The sequence below is a fragment of the Bactrocera oleae genome, chromosome 6, assembly GCF_042242935.1.
Source record: "Bactrocera oleae isolate idBacOlea1 chromosome 6, idBacOlea1, whole genome shotgun sequence".
Lineage (NCBI taxonomy): Eukaryota > Metazoa > Arthropoda > Insecta > Diptera > Tephritidae > Bactrocera > Bactrocera oleae.
Window position 1 is genome coordinate 18,195,384 of NC_091540.1, and position 19,599 is coordinate 18,214,982.

Genomic DNA, 19,599 nt, shown 5'->3' on the forward strand with positions numbered 1-19,599 from the left:
AACATAAACAAATATACGTAAAACGAAAAAGCTTTTTTTCAACTTCCTTTCAAAGCATTTATTACTTTGCACATGCATTTTCAAAGTTTGGCACATTTTTAAGCTTCAAACAGTTTGAAAGGCACTAACTCTGTAAATGATTAAAAGCTCGCACAAAATAAGAGCTTTCAGTTGTTTTTTAACTGGTGAGCTTTGAGTAAGCAATACAAAAATTGTTATTAACTTTTTGTTGTTGTCCGTGAGTATGGTATGCGTTAACGACTATATCTCACATAATCAATCCATACCATATGTATGGTATATGTGTGAAGCAATTGTACACACAGGCATACAGACAAACATCTACACCTAGATATTTGCACTTACTCACCGGTTGACATTGAAATTGTGCTGTTATGTACACTTTGCGACAAAACTATGCGTATAATGATAATGTTTGTAGTAAATTTAATAATATTATACATTTTTTAAGTGCGTAACAGAACTACATATGTATTTATATGTATTTTATGTCTATAATTTATTTATTTGGTATTTATCTATTTATACATATTGTGAGTCACTTTGTGCTCATTAAGCATTAAAACAATATTATTATACACAGCCATAGAAATATATACTTATTCGGTATAGAGAATAGAACATAAGCCGAATTCGACTCGCCAAGCGTTACTCTGCAGCGAATCGAACAGACTATACCAGATGCTCAATCAAACGGGCAGTACTTGTGGTCTTGGCTAACATGTTTTCTGACACATGCGTAAAAGTGTTATGCTTTTTTTTCGTGAAGAGATTTTCGCTTTAAAAAACGTTGCCGTAACTAGGATAGGACCAGCAAATACTGCATTTAAAAAATAATTGCATTAACATTTGAATATTATTTTTTTGTAATTCTAAATACGGGTTTCAAAAATAATAACAAAAATCACAAATACGGGATTTAAAAAAAAATTGAATCCCCCATATCTTAATCTCAAAGACTGGAGGACTGAAAAAGAAAAAAAAAGAAAAATTTTAATCTCAAGTATACATGTATATGTAATTAAGAATTTAAAAAATAATTTGTTTTAGAATTAACATTTTTTCGCGTTCATTCAAATCAACATCACATGGAAAAACTAATGTCTAATTAAAATTTATTTTTAATCCAAAATCTTTGAAATTGCAACCCTGGTTGTAATCCTTCTTTGGTTTTCTATGAATTACCAAAAATAAATTTTTATTATTTTATTAGTAAAACTGATCGCAAATATGCAAAACAAAACTTGGTAGCATTGAAGATTGCTTTTAAATGCAAATTTTTTGACAATAGAGCAGAAGCGAGCAGAGAAATGGCGCAGACGGCTACATATATATAATATATATTTAAGTAAAATAAAACGCGTATATTATAAATAATATATTATAAATAGAAGCCGAAATGTAGGCAACGTTTTATGCATGAATGATTATGTACCTGACTGTAGTCTACTATTAGGCGCATTAAGAATTAACTATTAATGTTTGGAAATGGTTTGCTGCACATATATATATATAAAACTATTAAATTTTAAATTTTTTTTTGCTAAATACACGAAAGACGCCGTTATGTTATCGTCAGAAAAATAATAAAAAATTAAAAAAAAAAATTAGACTTTTTAAACCTTATGTAAAACGATTGTCGGCCTTAAAACCTTTAGACTTACAAATCAGCTCCAAGCATGTTCGGATTGTAACTGTGGACATTTGCGTTTCTCATTTTCATACTACTAGACTACCAAGCAAATATTTGAAATTTGATATTTATAGTTTGCCATTTTTAAAAATCACGCTTTTTAATAATTTTAATTCTGTTATACCGGTCAGGTGCAAATGCTCTCACACTAGAGCTCTCTTACTGTCTACAATTTCAACATTTCATATTGGCTTATTAATTAGCATGAGAGGCATAAAATTAGTGAAATATAAATATGAAATGCGAGTTGACGGTCTGGGAAATTTATATTGTAAATGCGTATTTGCAAGTAAGCGAGACTCAAGTTTTTGCAATCAAATCGAATTAGATCATAGATTTTATTATATTGCTAGCAAAAATTTTCTTCATTTTCAAATATCATAAATAATTAACAAATTAGCACAGAATCATATTTTATAAACTAAATTTCAAATTATAGAAACCAATTTGCCATCATAACTATTTTATATACGTTTATGCATTTTATCAATTTTTTATCTCAGACAATTGAATTGAATCAGAAAAACTCAATCAATTTAATATAATATGTACACATATGTTTTTTCTATTGGGTTGCACTTAAATAAGATTTAATATCATTATTCGCTAACACACGCGAATACCAAATTCTTATACTTTGAAATTAAAGCAAGACAGCAAAAAAACAAAATGATTATTTCAAAAATTTAAAATTCTAAAATCATTTCATTTTGAAAGTCAAGCGTTTATAACGTAGATCAAGATCTCAACTCATTAGCATTTGAAATTTGCGTATTATATTTACGTAACTAGTTTACTCTGTTGTTTTTGGGATTACGAAATTTTGAACTAAATAAACATAACATAATGAAGTCAATCTAAACTTTGTAATAATGTGTTCTATTATCATCGCCTACTTATTCAGGTCTATTTTATAATTAATTAATTAATAATAAATTTCTATAAACACTCAATTATTATTATTATAGACTTTTTTTTTTTCAAAATATGTATTGTATTTGAAATTTTAAAATCTAAACACTAGCCAATAACACGTTTAAATTCATAATATTCAAAGTACTTACACGAAAATCTACCTTGTACTGTGTCTTCATTACAATACAAATTTAATACGTCATCACAAGAAGTCGTAAACATAACGCATTGAGAATCACAAGCCTGCGTATATTCGAAATTGTGAAAATTTACTTAGCTATCGACATCACCACCACCAGGAGTCACATGATCATTCACGTAGATACATACTTATATACATATCCACTAGTACATAAATACATACTTATATTTTTTAGAATTATTTATCCAAGTGAGTATATTTCCAAAGTATATGCGCCGATTTTCTGGCAATTTACTGCTAATCTTTAAAGTATACATACATAAACGACTGAATATCGCGATGTTTAATCAACAAATTTGTTATCGCTGAATGCCCACGTAACTAATTAATGCGAACTGTGAGTTGTTTGAAATTTCTCTTATCACTCAATAGAAATGTGACTGCGCTCAACACTCTCGTGCACACAGCCAACTGCGCTGCCACGAAAGAGGCCTGGCTAGCAAAATGTATGACTTTATGCATATAAATGTATCTATGTATGTTTGTATGTCCCGTGCATGTGTTGAGCACCTGTAAGTGCATTTATTGTAATCACAATAAAAACAAATCGACGTTTTTCGCACTGTTTACAAACAACTTAAGTGCAAGAACATACATACATGCAATAGGTAACTGTGTGAGCACAATTAGCACATCGCGTGATGTTCTCGTACAAAAGTCATTGAGTAAAAAAAGTCATTGTATGCATTTATTTCAGTTAACTGCTTTTTTCTCAATTTTTTCATTGGTGCTCATTGTAAGCACTTGTGGTGGCATATTTACACAGTTGGAAAGCGCGCCAAACCACATACAAGTATATGAGCATATTATAGGTATATGTCTTTTTGAGAACGTATGTGTTGTCGACAATATTTTTGCCAAAGCAATGACAATAACAACCATCCTATCTTCCCACCAAACAAATTTTATATTGAAATTAGTGGCGAACATGTTCAATGCTTGTATAGAATTTTGAAATTTGTATGACACAACAAAAATTTTTTGAGCCAAAATATTTATCTACATACATACAAGTATGTATATACACATGTGTAAGCAGCTAAATACAGGCAAAAATTTTAACCTCACCAAAGTGGGCCAAGAGACATTGAACAAAATATGTGACATGTATACGTATGTATGCTTGTTTGTAAGTACGTGGTAACTGAAGGCAGCAATCAATAAAACGGCAAAAAGCTGACTACATACATATGAGTACATACTTACATACTTATGTATACTCGTAGTATACACTCGACACTGATGAGTAGCGGGTTTTCGACTGCTGACGAGCTATTGCTCGAGGGGTGTGCAAAACAAAAATAAAATAAAGTGGGCAAAAAATAACGGCACCAGGTTCTGCTCACTTCTGATTGGCGTTAGCTTTGGGGCTTGGCACATCGTTGGCAACAACGAAGATGACGTCAAAGCAAGTTCAAAAATAATGTTATTGCAATCGCAATTGCACTGCTAATGTTACATACAAGTTGCATCTACTACATATGTATGTAGGTATGTATGTGGACCCGACGAGGCTTTTACAATGCATCAGGTATCAGCATATCTAGAATGGGTAGTGAGGTTTGCTAAAATGTTTGGAATATTTTTTTAATGTTTACATGCATACATTGTTCAACTACTAATTTGTGCATTTAGTCTGCTTACTGACATTCATTTCAACGACTAACATTTTTTTCAGTGTCAGATACCAATGCAAAAACAAAACCAATAAGAAAAAATCAATATAGTCATCAAAATGCTAACTAAGTAACTCCTTAAAGAACTATAGCGCAAAAGTCATTCAAAAATAATTGCATCTTTTAACAATTTTGAATAATATGGAAATATTGGAAATTTTATTGTAATATATAAGTATGTACATATGTAAATGTAGATATGTACATAAGTAAATAAAAAATCATTAAAGCAAAGCAATCTAAACAGATTCTTGATAGTAAAACACGATTAATTTTAAATATTAATGAAAGTAATTATGTACATACATACTTAAGTATACATATGTATATAAAAAAAAATTTTAATTTTTTTTATTCCTAAGAATAAATTATTTTTATTTAACCAACTTTTAAGATTAAGACTATAGTAGCTTCTTTATAATATTATCCTAATTGAATCTGATTTTCAATTTAACAAACTTTGTAAATATTTTAGAATATGAACACTAGACGAAGATAAAAATTAAATTTAAATCGTTTACATATATTTGTACCTTATCAGAACGTTCGAGAATTTAGTTCTAATCAAAGATTTACACCTCCACGGCAACGAAAGCCCTCTGAAACGATTAAATCGAAAATTCCGAATACGCTCAATTATATATTAACCACTTGGATTTCTTACATGGCATTTTTCTAAAGGGTTAAAAATAGCAATATATTTTTATTACACATACATGCATACACACATATATTTGCCTTATAATGACGTGTCTCGTCCCTCTTTTTCGGCAAGACAAGGCAACAAATGGGCGCGCCAACTGCACCGTCTAGCACACATTCTCAAACCAGCAATGCCGTTAATTTATACAATATATATGTAGATACACACAAAAATACATTCATACATGGGTATGTAGTCTCTTTATCCTCTGAGCATGGTTTTGCTTTTGGAAATTTTGTGGCAACGTGACCAGTGTCATAAAACCTACTCGCAAATACATATACAAATTCATGCCCGCACCCTGTGCGGAAATAAATAATTGGAAAGCACTTAGGAACTAGTCTGTAACGCAGGCTACTTTAGTTGGATATTGTTTCTCTACAAGATATTCGTGAACTTAAGAACTAATTTGTTTTTCGGTTTTTAGATCATATTTTTTATTCAAAAATTCGACAAATATTTTTTAGATTATGAAACTTCGGAAATTATACCATTAAACTAGTGGTTCTCGAAGAAATTTAGACGGAAAGTTCAAAAAGTACTGCTAAAATAGTATTTTTTGGAGTAGTTCAATTTTATGCGTTAGTAGTTCATTATGCGTTTTCTAATCAAGTATTGTTCCTACATATCCATTTTCCTTAAAAACGCTATCTGGAAATTGCGACTATTTCTGGCTAGTTTGATGTCTTACTGGGTGGCACATATGATATGTATGCATGTGTGGTATATACAATTTCTGCTTTTGTATTGAGATATATATCTATGCATATAAAATTGTGTAGCTTTTTTGAAATTGAACTTTGGTTAGCAAAATTATATTCCAGATTGGTGACCTTCTTTTGTACTTGAGAAACTAGTTATATGTAGATATACATGTGTGATAAAACATTCCCGGCTTTAAGAGCGACGCATTCCGAACAAAATGTTAATAAAGTACTTATTAAGGCAAAAGAGCTCCTTAAACGGCTCGATTAGTCGCTTTCCCATTTAACTAATTGGTCAAAGAATTGCTGTCTGGCTTTCATATATCCATATATATCTCTGTATATATATACAAGTGCATAGCATATATGTATGTATGCTTCTATATGCGTATCACAGTGTACCCTATACTATGCCATATGTATATGTAAGCATACACATTTGTTAGCAACCCATCTGCATGAAGGGCAAACATAGCATGCCCCTTTTATCTCAGCTCCGAAAATGTGTCCATATGTATCAATCTTGTTTGTTTGCCCGCCTTAAAATATGCACGATATTTATTTTTATCTACCGGAACCATTCCACTACCAACCTCTGGAAAGATTTTAAGTATTGCGCAGTAGTCGCTTATGTACATACATATATATACATATGTATGTATATGCTATATATGAATAAGCATATCTAAGTAAGCAAATATTTGCATAAAATTGTGGTTAAAATGGCAAATTGTCCCAGTTCCTCTGCGTCGTTCGCCACTTCAAATATTTATGCAAAATTATTAGTATGTATGTATGTGTTTGTTTGAATACAAATATAAACACGTATATATGTACCGAATTCTACCACAAAAACAATTTTCGGTTTATATAAGAAACAATAATAATAATAACAGTTTAAAACAATTAAAAAAATTGTTGGCGATAAAGTGAAGAACAAAAAGTGGTTTTTCGCTAAATTTAGAAGTGCTTTTGTATTCACACACGTACAAAAAAAAATATGTATAAAAATATATATGCGTCTAATTCTTTATATAATTCATTTCGTACTACCATAATTAAATAAATACTAAGCTATACATTGCAATTCGAAGGAGATTCCTTTTTTTTTTGGTTTGTTTTGGTAATATATTTATTTTTTATTATTTAATCTGCTTGTTTAAAGCATAACAATAAGTAATAAAAATTTAAATCTAATTAAAACTAAAGAAGCTCAAAGTTCTACTTAAGCCCGTTTGGTGATACGTTGCTCTTTAGTAGGCTAGTAGATCTTTCCTTTCTAAGCGGGTTTGATTACAGGACAGTAGCAAGACATTAGCTACTGGATTTGGATGTTTACGTAGTTTAAGTTTGCATTTATTTCGAGTGTTCTCTACTTCTTGCTTTACCATAGGAATCCCAATCCGTTCATTACGAATGTATTATGGTGAACCCGTTATACATATATATGGTATACATTCAAATCGGCTTTATTACCGCGTCGTACAGCAAAACTTTGTGGTCGAGGCTAATTTTAGAATTATTTTTCAAAAGGCATTTATTTTCATGGTTCTTATTTTGCTGGATATATGTTTTCTCCATGTGAGCTTTCCTGTCCAAGTGAATGCCAAGATAAGTAACACATTTGCTTGTAGTACTAAGATATTATTCATTTTAATCGGCTAACACATTTGTGATATTAATGAAAATGTAACATGCTTACACTTTTGTTCATTAATATTTATTCGCCTAAGCAAAATGCTCCTTTAGTACCCTTGAAGCATTGACGTTATTACCAGGTATAATGTCTGCTGTATATGTATATGATATATAGAGTTGGACATAGTACACTACGCTAATGCGATTTTAGTGCGGTTATAATGGTTTAAGGAATTTTACATACTCTCTTGTATTAAAGTCGATTGCATAACTTTGTGAATTCTTCATATCTAATATTTCGATGAGAGAGAGACTTTTGACACAGCTTCAGAATGACAAGAAAAATAGAAGCAACTCAAAGAATTAATTGCAAATTTTTTAACTAAAAATTAAATTTTTGAACAGTCGTGAATTAGGTTGACATTTACATGTTTCTTAACCCTTCCACATTGTTTCAACTCTTAAAACAAAAAGTTCTAAGTGGGACATAGGCTTGTTATCTCTATTTATTTATCTTCTTCTTAACTTTAAGATTTTTAAGTACTAAAATATTTAAATTTTAAATTTAAACCTTCAATAAAAATTATTAAAATTTTATTTTTCCTCTTTGCAGCGCTCAAACCACCACTAAAGGATTTGTTTAATCCTTAAAATACTTCATATACCTCAATAAAGGCTTAATTTTTTAATCGGTAAGTAGCATAAAAACTATAATGCTCATAAAAAAAAACAATAGGACTTATGATAGCAAATGACTGGAAGACCTACATATGACAGACTTATGGGTTCAAACTGCGTACATATATTTTGTATATATTATATGTACATATATCCTTAGTACATATGCATGTACATATAAATGAGATATGAGCAAAATATAGATTAACTCTAAGCCTTATTAAGGCCAATCCATTATTCGAAATCTGTCAAAAGTCTGCGATTGATAGATCGACGGGTTATAACTTACCGAATCTAAAGTAGTTAGTTGGGAAATTTTAATCGAAATCTAGATGACGCGAATTTAATAATGTAATCAAAACCCTTCTTTCTTAAGCAAATTTTTTTTCTGAATTATCACAACAACAGAAATTAGCAGAGGTTAATGAACCTTTTTGGAAACTTAATTATCACTACTGGTGAACAATTATAATAATACAAATTTGAGTTAACAACGCTCCGCTACAAATATATTTGGAAGCGTTACTGGCCAAATTTTGTGTGGCATTATAGATAAGATAGATTTATATTTAGAATAATAGTAAAATATATCATTATATATTTGATAACGCATCTAGTTATCTTAAATTTCTAGTAAATCTAAAATATTACTCACTCGTATCTGTAATAAGCAAGTAAAATCCAATAAGTATTAGTTCGTGCGCATTTCAATGTTATTCGATATACCATTTGAGGTTAATATTCTAATAAGGCTTGACACTTTTCTCGGCATCAGCGGATATTCATATTATATGCATTAAGGCGCGACTTGTTTTGTGTTAAAACTTGTAATGTGATGCCTTGATGCAAAATGAATAAAATGAAATAGAATATAATTAAAATAAAAAAATAAAAGAATATTAAATTCAATTAAACTAAATTGAATGGAATGAAATTAAATTAAATAACATTAAATTAAATTATATTAATTAAAAATAAAAAAATTAACCAAATAACATGGAAAAATAAACTTTTGTTAACAAAAAATGTTATAAAATAACAAAAATTAAACTGTATAAAAATCTACTAACAAAATATGGCAATAAGTATTTCCTTCAAAAAACCACTCTAATGCATTATACATGAGCATAGTATCGATATATGGTATACGTACTTGCCTAAGCATTATGCAATTTTTATAACGCAATTTGCAATTGTTATAAGCCGCAAACAATAAATACTTATGCAAATAAATGTTTTGACTTTGAAGACTCCTTGACATCCAACAGAGCCAAGCTACTACCTACAATGTGGATTTTGCATATAAAAGTAGTAAGCAAAAACACTGCATACAAATTTTATGACAATATTATCAAATTAGATTTGGGCAACATTTCTTGGAAACTTATGAAACTTTTCCGCTTTCTTTTCCCCCAATTTTAATTCTCTTTTAATTTGGTTATTATTAAGTAAATGACAAATATTTAATTTTCCTTTCTTATTACTTTATTTGATTCTCAAATATTTACCGCTTTTAGAACACAACAAAAATATTTATCAGGGCGTTAGTATTAGTAATAGAATTCAATATGTTATTTCAAAAATAAGCAGGAAATAATAAAAGTAATAAGAAATGCTAAGAACAAAAACTTCAATGTGAAAAGAATTAAAAAACGAATGCTCAAATTTTAAAAATACAAAAAATTAAAGAATACTGATATTACAAGTAGTAATAGACGTATGGAACTTATTTAGTCATCAGAGCACATCAAAAAGCTTTTAAAAGCAACAAACGAAATTCTTATTCATATAAACCAAGTAAATTCGAATGATATGAACGTTTGTTTACAAGCCACGGTATTCAGAAGTACTCCATAAAATATTATGAAATTCGGGAAAATTGCTTTTAAACATAATTTACATATACATGCACTGATATGTACATTTAAAGTAAATACCCCACATATATATATATATATATATACTCTTTTGTTATTTATTTCCTCAGCTAATTAGACTGTAATGCTGGAGAGCTTTTCTGCCTTTAGCGATGAGTAATTTCCGAAAACACTTCTTCGAAACGTATTCCTTATCTTCATTAAATAAATGAAGTTGCTTTGATTTCGCCGCGAATTCTGTGCAAGTTTGATTAAACTGAATTTATGTAGTACATTTTTCGGACTCGTTTGGAATTAGCGATAAGCTACAGAAAATCTGTTTAACCAAAAATATTTTTTGCTTCATTTTCAATTTTTCTTTACTTCAGTAAAAAACCCGATAAATCTTTCGATCTATTCGAAATTGTTTGTAGATTGAATGAGTTAATATGAAATAATCAATTTCCCTACATATGTAAAGATAGCGGCGAGTTCAAGTCGAATGAAAAAACGAGAAACATTCAATAATTCGAAATCGTTTAATTATCGTCTTAGTAGTCAAACATTATTATTTTTTGTTAAGTATTTATGTATTTATAAGCAGTAATATGCTCTTTTTGTTCGATCTGAGTATTTTGAAATTAAATCTTTAAAACAAAACTTTGAGTAAACGCATTACATGCCAGATATGTAAGAGATTTTGAGGACAATTTTTTTACAAAAACATTTTCCATCGGATTTCATCATAATAAGGACTGCATACCTGGCAAAACCTCAATATTTACATACATATATACATTGAACTTAGTATTATATTCTCAGCCAATTAAGGTAAGGTATGCGTCAGCCCTCTCAACAGCGACGCAATCAATGCTATTTCACCGGTATTGCATAAGACAGTCTCTTTCATCATCCGGCGTGATATTTATAATCCAAATTTTCGCTAAAGGTTTTGACTGATTTGTATTCATTCTTTGTGTAATTGAGCTGCGGAAGAGTAGCTGCCGCTCTTTAAATTTATTTCCAAGCGAAGGTTAGTTATGCTCATACATACTGGTAGGTGTATAGAAATCGATTGATTTTTTTCCAAAACATTTCCATATCTGTACTGTGACGTATGTACATGCATTTTATTGCACCACCAACAACAACAAACAGCATTATACTTAAAACAACAAAAGCAAACAGAAAGAGGGGCACGTACTATTTAGCTGAGTGCATATCTACCAGCTTAGCTACGCTGAGAGCATGACGAAGTTACTTTCGAAGGAAAATAAAAAATTAAAGCAAAGCAAATATCGCGCATTGAACGAAACTATGCAAAAATAGCAAAAAACAGGAACTCTTATCTGCTCTGCAGCCTACATACCGCTACCCCCTGCCCCCTTGGCTGCGCCTACCTTCACACTACACACAATGCCAACAACACGCTGACGCCACACCAGCCCCTTAGCCGACGAGCCACGCTACACGAGTGGTGAATGACTTGTTAGACAAGCCAGCAGCTGTCAAATACAACAATGAAAAAGCGCAAATTCTTTGCAGCTACCGTTTTGGAGGTGTGTGCGCGGCGCGACTGCTGCGAGTAATCGTATGCATACACGAAGGAATGGGAGAGGGCGTGGACGATGCTGAGCGCGCTCGTGAGCAAAATAACAGGCGCACGCGATTTACACCAACTAACTTATATACATACAGTTATGTGTGTGTGCCATGCACCAGATGCGTTCGCACTCACACCAATACGCATTAAAGGCGGCATATTAAGCTGTGTGCGTGCGTGCGCTACAATGCCGTGGCGCGGATTGGAACCGGCACTACAATGGTTAGCGGATACGAGTTTTTATATTTCATGTGAGAGGTGAATTTTTTAGCATTTACTTGTAAGCATTCGCGCGGTACAGAAACAAAGTTCGATTTACGCGCTTAGCTGGAAATTAGTGGAAAAGAGCAAATTTATATAACAAAACATACTCGAACAAACGTACTTGGTAAAACACATTTATGTAGAAACATACATACATATACATATATATGTACATATATTTATGTATATAAAGCGGAAATAAAGCAAAAGTGTCAAGCAAAGCAAAGCGCCGCAGGAAGTGCATTGAAACTGTGTGGCAGAGCATATCAGGATACTAACGGCAATATTTAGCAATAAGTACACCGGAATTAGTGCATAACCGTACTGGATAGTTGTATTGTATATACATATTTATGTATAGTTAAATTAACAGTGGCAGCGAAAAAACGAACAATAAAGCTAGTCAGTGAGAAATCTGCAGGTGCTGCGTAATAATTAGAGAGAAAGTTATAAACAAAACTGAACAGATAGGCAATCAGAAAGTCGAAAAAGTCTAAAACAGCTATAAAATTGCAGTAAACTATACATTTTGGCGCAGAACTCCAAACACCTGTATCTGAAAACAGCAGAAACGAACCCGGCATTGTTGCCAAAAATATATTTTTTGAGAAATACGCCAATATCAAGGACAAAAAAGCAACAATAATAGCAACATAAACTATAAATAAAAACTGAGGCAAGAACGTCAATGTCACGGCATAACGGAGCATGCGTCAACATTTGTCATTGCCGAAGTGTGGGTGTTATTGAAGCGTCAGGACTCAGTACGGCACGAAGTCGTAAGTAACCTGGTCATACGTTAAAGTGAAAACGTGGGTGGCCAGCATTTTTTGAAAAACGAACACCCGACCGGTAAGTAGCACGTAGGGAGCAGTAAACAGCGAGCGTCAGGAGCACAAAGTCCAAAACGACGAATCTGCATTTAACTGTTCGACGAGTAGCAGCAAGCAACGACAGAAAAGTGCAGTATTTTTATGGTTAATCATTACATATAACTGTGACAATAACATTCGAAGGACATTGAGTGCGTAGTCGTAAAAACGTGGGAATTTAAAACATATACACACAATTTAATAAGAAATAAGCTGAAATTTTATGAAATTTATGCAAGTGAAAGTGAGCTTAAAACCTTCTAAATTGTTTGCCACTCGCCCGTTACTAAATTAAAAAAACTCATTTCATCATTCCACAACTCGAAATAATTGTAGTCAGAGTATTACCAATAAACCGAAGACAGCTGGCGATATCCTCGTACATTTACAGAATTGAAAATCAACAAAAGGAATATCATTTAACCAGGATTACTACTGCTATATTACAACAACAAGCAATTAATTCGTTCAACCACGAAAAGATTACCATAAAAGTGTTAAATAATCAAATATGTCGACGACATCAACGGAAAACGCGCCTGCTAAAGTAGGCGTTAAAGAGGAGAGCGCCCACCTGCTGGAGGCATCTGACACCGGTGAAAAATATGGCTCGAACAAAGCGGTATGCAATGATTAATACTACAAGAATGAAATCTCTATAAATACAGTTATACTATAAGAATTTTAATATTTGCACCTTTATTCCTTCTCAAACAAACACCAGAGCATCTATCATGAGTTTCGTAACAGTTCAGAAAAAACAATAAATTAACAAAAAATTCAAAAATCACATAATAATCATGTAAAACTTTCACTGCGTTTTGAGTCAAGAATTGAAAGCATATTTTGAACTTTTTTGACCTTCTTATTATTTTTGGGATCATATTGATCAGGTAAAAATATATATATATTTACACTATGTTTCGCTGAAGCTTTCACTCAAGCGAAAGTGCTATTCTATTCTATTTGAGCTTAATTTGTACATTTTACTTAGAATTTTTTACGTACATAGGTGGATGTTCTTACTAAGCTTTCGCTGAATTTCTCAATCCAGCGAAAGCTCTAACGCGTCATTTCACTTGGAATTTGATGTGTTTTTAGACCTTGGCATAAACTTTCTTGCATTTTTCGAATAAATAAGCTCTAAAGTGTTGTTCTAGATAACTTTGGGTATTTCCTTTGGAATTTTTTGTGTATGCAGAACTTTTTGTTAAACTTTTACTACATTTTTTAGGTAAGCGAAAGCTCTAAAGTTAACTTAAAGTTAGATAAATATTTTTAAAAATAGTAGAAATTATATACCTTCTGTCTAAATACTCCTTATAAAGCTTTGAGTAAGATTATGGAGTAAGCAAAAGCTCTAGAGCCTATTTGTAATACAAATCTGGGCTTAAAATCAGTTTCTGGTTCCATAATTGTGAGTTTTAAATCTGCTAACTGAACTGAGAACTTTTAACTGCCAACATTATATTCTAACCACTGTTAAATAAGCTATTAATAGATATTTTTATGGTAGTAGTTATCGGTTGAGTTTTATGACTGCTACCCAGCTGGTGCAGTGCTTGGCAAATGCAATTACAAGCGCCACGCCAAGCCCACATTTGGCGCAAGACTACAGACCACCGGTTGCTAATACACCGACTAACAGTAGTTGTTGGTGACCAAATTTGTAATCGCAAAACTTATAGCGCCAATGCAAGCGACAAACTCGCACAAACAAGCTTAAATACATATTTACATATATTATATACTTATACATATGTTTGTATATTTATGCATTCCAGCTTGCACTTTGTATGCATATATGTAAATATATCGCCAACTTTATTGTTGTCGCTACACGATGCGCAATGCGCGTTCATTTGCTCAGTATCTCTTCAATATTCACTGTCTGATTTGATTTTTTTGTTGTTTTATACCCCAGCTTTGCTTTTTGGCCTGCAGCCTTACCAATGCTAATGGAAAATTTTTAAGACGCAATATGTGTCTGTGCCAACACAAGTATGTTTGTGTTGGTTCTATGTTTGCACACAAATAAAGTTCGGCTCACACTTCCACTCACAAATAAGACTTTGCAATGATTTTTTCTTGTTGGAGATAAATATGCTGTTGACATTGTGTCTGTGGTCAGAGTCTGCCATTGACATACAGATGTGCATTAGTAGTTGTTATCTTGCTACTAGTACTCAACTATATAAACTAGTTTTGGCTTTTAACGCACATTTTCTCATGACACAGTCTTCGTATTGAACTCGAAGACAATTGCTAAAAGTGTATTCATAATAATAACATAATTATATGATATTTAATTAACATACATACCACTTCTAACGATAGAAAATTATAATTCTAACGTAGAGATAGCGAGCAATCGATCTTTTAAGATCATCTCTCGGGTTGGTTTGAGCAACAACTTGTCAATTTGAACTTCGAGTTACATAGACTTTTCAGTTGACAGCTTTTTATTTTCTTGCTTAAAATTAAATTCGAGTTAGTGGAGATTTTCATAAACTCGTCAATGAAAAGTGATCTTATGTTAAACATAAAACATTAAACTTGAGAGGGCTACTAAATCTGAACGGTTTATTAGTTCAGAAACTGTTTTTAGTTGCAAAGCTTTAAACATGTTGATACCACACGATGATCTTTTAGAGATTCGGATATATGACGAAACAAGTTCACATACATGATTGGTATGAAATAAGACACAAATGCCATTAAAGATGTTCATTATGAAATTTTATATTTTGCTCTACTGATTTAGTCCAGAAACTGTTTAGCTTGGTAACAGGAAACTGCTCTAAATCCATCTATAAGCTGTCAAGGTATCGCAGTTCATCAGTTCTTCAGTAAAAAATAATTAAAATCGCCTCGAACTCTATCTAAATTAATTTTTACTCTAAAATCACACCTTATTATGTTTTTATTTGACTATTATTTTTAAATTTATTATTTAATAAATTTTTTTTTTGTGATAATTTTAATAACAACCAAATAAATGTGTATTTAAAAAGCTATAATTTATTTAATTTAAACGAAATCGAACAAGTACTCTGCGTTTGTCAGCTATTTTAATGACTTTACCTTTTCCCCAAAAACATATCAAGTGACCAGCTATAGTTGTTAGTGTCCACTAATTAGTATTGATGTGTAATTAAGTTCAATTTTCGTGCAATTTGACCATTTTTCGCAAACAGTAATTGCTTATATGCACGTAATTTTAATCACATTGGTTTTAAATCTCCCAATTTTACTTTGATATATTTTCTATACATGTTTATAAACAACGCGTAATAAAAATTTTCCAAATTGTGGCGGAAAAAGTTAGGAATTCAATTAAACCTTTTTCTTTAAATGGTGTCTCTCAAAATACACATACATTTAAATAATATTATATGATTTTTACTATCCAATTAACATAATTAAATTACTCAAATAGATGTGCAAGGTTATTATTATAGATCTACTTGGACTACGCATCAATATTCAGCCATTCAGTATATTCCGATTATAGAAATATTTTACCTTACAATTACTTCCAAGCATACTAATATAAATATAGCTGACTTTGCTTCGAAAAACATTGTCCAGTAGTGAATCGAACCGATTTATGCGAGTTAAATCATTTATAATCGTATAATCAAATAAATTAATAAGAGGTTATACCACTTTAATGCGCTATCCAGATGCTCTCTTATATTGATTCCATTTATCTGGATTTGTATATTTTTTCGCAAGAAAGAGTTCATATGTAGCGAACAGAGAAGTAGTGACACGAAGTTGGTTGGTATAAAATTCAGTTATTGAACTTCAATTATTTCGATTATTGTGAACCAGAAAAATGGCATAAGTACATCCGAAGCCATATAATTGATATTAGAAGGTTTTCGGGTGCACGTTCCTGTTAAAAATTCTGTCTGAATTATGTTTTTCTTCAAAATTGAAAAAAGTGGTTCAAGTAGTTTCGATATCACTCTATAAACTCGTCTCCTTTTGCCAGTTCTCTAAGAACGCTAGAACAGTGATAACACGAAGCTCACTGCAACAAAACCTGCCCAAAAGTACTACTAGTGCTAGCTATTATCCAAAAAGTTATTTTAACAACAACAATATTCTAATATTGTATATTATTGCTATAAAACAACTAATGTTAACTAACCACATTTATTGCTATTAATCATCAGCACAAACAATATGACAAATTTATAGAAAAAGGAAGCTTAAAATAGACACCTAAAAGCCTCATATACATACAAACACTTGGTATTAAAGCTTTATATGCATACAAACAACAACTCAAATGTATCACATGAAATTCGAGCTTTTGCAAATAGAGAAAGATTCCCTGCCATCCAAGTTGTCACTTGCGTCATTTCAAACGCCATTACATAAACATGCAACAATTGTATGTCAATAAATGTACATACAACTGTACGGCAGCATCTCTGTTAACCACATTTACATATGTTCACAGCTCAAATATCCTGCTGTACTGCTAAGTGTATGAATATACTCGCTCTTAATCAATATTATACAACAATTGTTAACAAATGTCAACACATGTCGATTACATTCTGATTACTATTGTTTTCATATTTCTGGTACAAATTCTCGCGTACCTACTGTGCCTTTTATGGACCAGCTATTATACACCATCGATGATGCAAGGTTAAAAAGGTCACTCCTTAATTTCAATTCACTATTTATTTATATTTTTTTTTTACTTGTACTCAAACTTTATTATCTGTTTTCATACCATTACTCATACTCACGTTGAGATTTTTTTCGTACATAATTTGAAGTGAAATTTATAAACAAATTTGAAAAAAAAATAAACAATGATTTTCATTTAAACGCTTTTACACCACTTGGCACTATTTACATACTTCGTCATTATTTAGTTGTGTTCATATGGATTTCGTTTTAACATGTGGCTTTCGTCGCCCTTGCACAATAATGTTTGTTCCACTTTCGGAAATTGGTACAAAAAGAATTGTATGTAAATAGCTGAAAATCGGTTAAGACCGTAATGGCCAATTCGCATAGAACTTTTGCTTCGCATTGGTGTCAGACAATTGTTTTGACATAACAGTTTAATGTACGCTTTTGTATAAATGCATTCACATAAAAAGTTTCGACGCGAAGCCAAGCAAAATGTTGGCCAACTCGCATCTTTCTTCGCTTTACCAAGTAACATTCGTCATTTTATTAGAAAGAAATGCTGAAAGCAAAGCGTTAATTGCGGCATACCTTTATTTTCTGCGCTTCGTTGCTTATGTATGAACTGTCACGTAAATCAAGGAAAGTTGTATGTGAATGGGCCTTTGTTTCTTTAGAGTGAATACAAGTAGTACAACGTAAGGCGGGGTATTTCAGTAAATAAAAAAGCTTAAAATAGAAAATTGCTCAATATAATTTCCAACTGCCCTTACCTTTTCAAATATTGTTATCTATGGTCTTACAATAAAAATTCTGACCGTTTAAACTAAATATGTCTATCTGCGGTGGTTATAAATTAATTAAAATTACTAAAAGCCAGACTAAACAAGTTACGCTGACCTATAATTAAAAAAAAAAGTAAGTTTAGCTTTAAGTTGTTATGTTAAGAGTTCTATGAAGAATTCACTTAGAACGTGACCCGTTTCTTTGACAGATTTATATAGTATATTGTCAACTGAGCTGATTAACACTCCCATTTTAAGTCCAAAATCTGCTACTTTTGACCTTACATTATTGTGGTATAAATAACACCCTTGAAAATTTTCAACGTAAAGCCTCTTTCCTACAAAATGTTTGTAGCACCGACATTTCTTCGAAAGTTTAAGATCTGTAACACCTCTTATTTTAGTGTTTTGCTTTATATTACACATTGTTGCCATTAAAAGTATCACCTTTGTGAGAACTAATGAAAAATCACGTTATAATAATAACATCCGAGTAGCGAACTGTTCAAATATACGATGTTATAATAGGGTTTCCATTCTGACAGGCAGCTACAAAATATTTTTAATGAGCTTGAGGGATACATAGACTCCTAGTTTTTTACCCAAATATTCCCAAACATTAATCGTTCGTGCAAACATTATTAATTTAACTTTTTGTAGTCTGAAGTTCTTGTGTTGAAATTACTGTTGATTTAGGTAAAGTTTTCATAACTAAAAAGTAATAATTCGATACAAAATTTATATTCTTTGGGTTGAAATAATAATAGACGTTAAATACAAAAATGATTAGACTCGTTTGTGCCACGAACTGTAAAAAATGCATAGTAAATTTGTAACTGTGACGTCACGTACTAGTGTTTTTGCTGTCTAAAGAACACTAGAAAAATAACGAGAAGAAGCTGTGATAATTATTTTTTTTTTCATAATTATTGCGTTAAATACTTATCTGCCATATAATAATATAACATATACTTATAAAGGTTATTCGAATATCGGATACGTATTTGTGAAGTGCCTACTGGCGTACCCGTTATATGCCCACTCATAAAAAAATGGTATTTTTATTTTTAACGGAAGGGTGTGAATTGCATGATCGAAGTCTGATTACCAGCTAACAAAGCACTTACGGCGAATCTATAATTGTTTTCTTATCACACGCCATTGTAAATAGGTCGAAAATTCAGACATATTTATGCCGATGTCTACATCGAAGAAAGTGGTAGAACTGTGGGTTGATTCACTGCTTATAAATTGATAAAGTTTGAGCCAAAATTAGCAGCCTAATGCATAAATGCTAATGCCGGAATTGTGATAATAACGGTAAAATTCA

General features: G+C 31.4%; 1 protein-coding gene across 3 annotated transcripts in view; it reads left to right on the forward strand.

Annotated features, from left to right (window-relative positions):
• nebu (solute carrier family 2 member nebulosa) overlaps positions 1-19,599 on the forward strand; it is a 66,138-nt gene that overhangs the window by 36,793 nt on the left and 9,746 nt on the right. For 2 of the 3 annotated variants that reach the window (XM_036360447.2, XM_036360448.2), the window contains exon 3: positions 8,166-8,244. Coding sequence is in view for 1 of the 3 variants with exons in the window: in XM_036360446.2 (XP_036216339.2) it covers positions 13,337-13,447 (111 nt within the window). In the remaining 2 variants the exon portion in view is untranslated. Of the gene's footprint in view, positions 1-8,165; positions 8,245-11,989; positions 13,448-19,599 lie in introns of those variants that run through there. The other variant, XM_036360446.2, reaches the window with a different exon arrangement.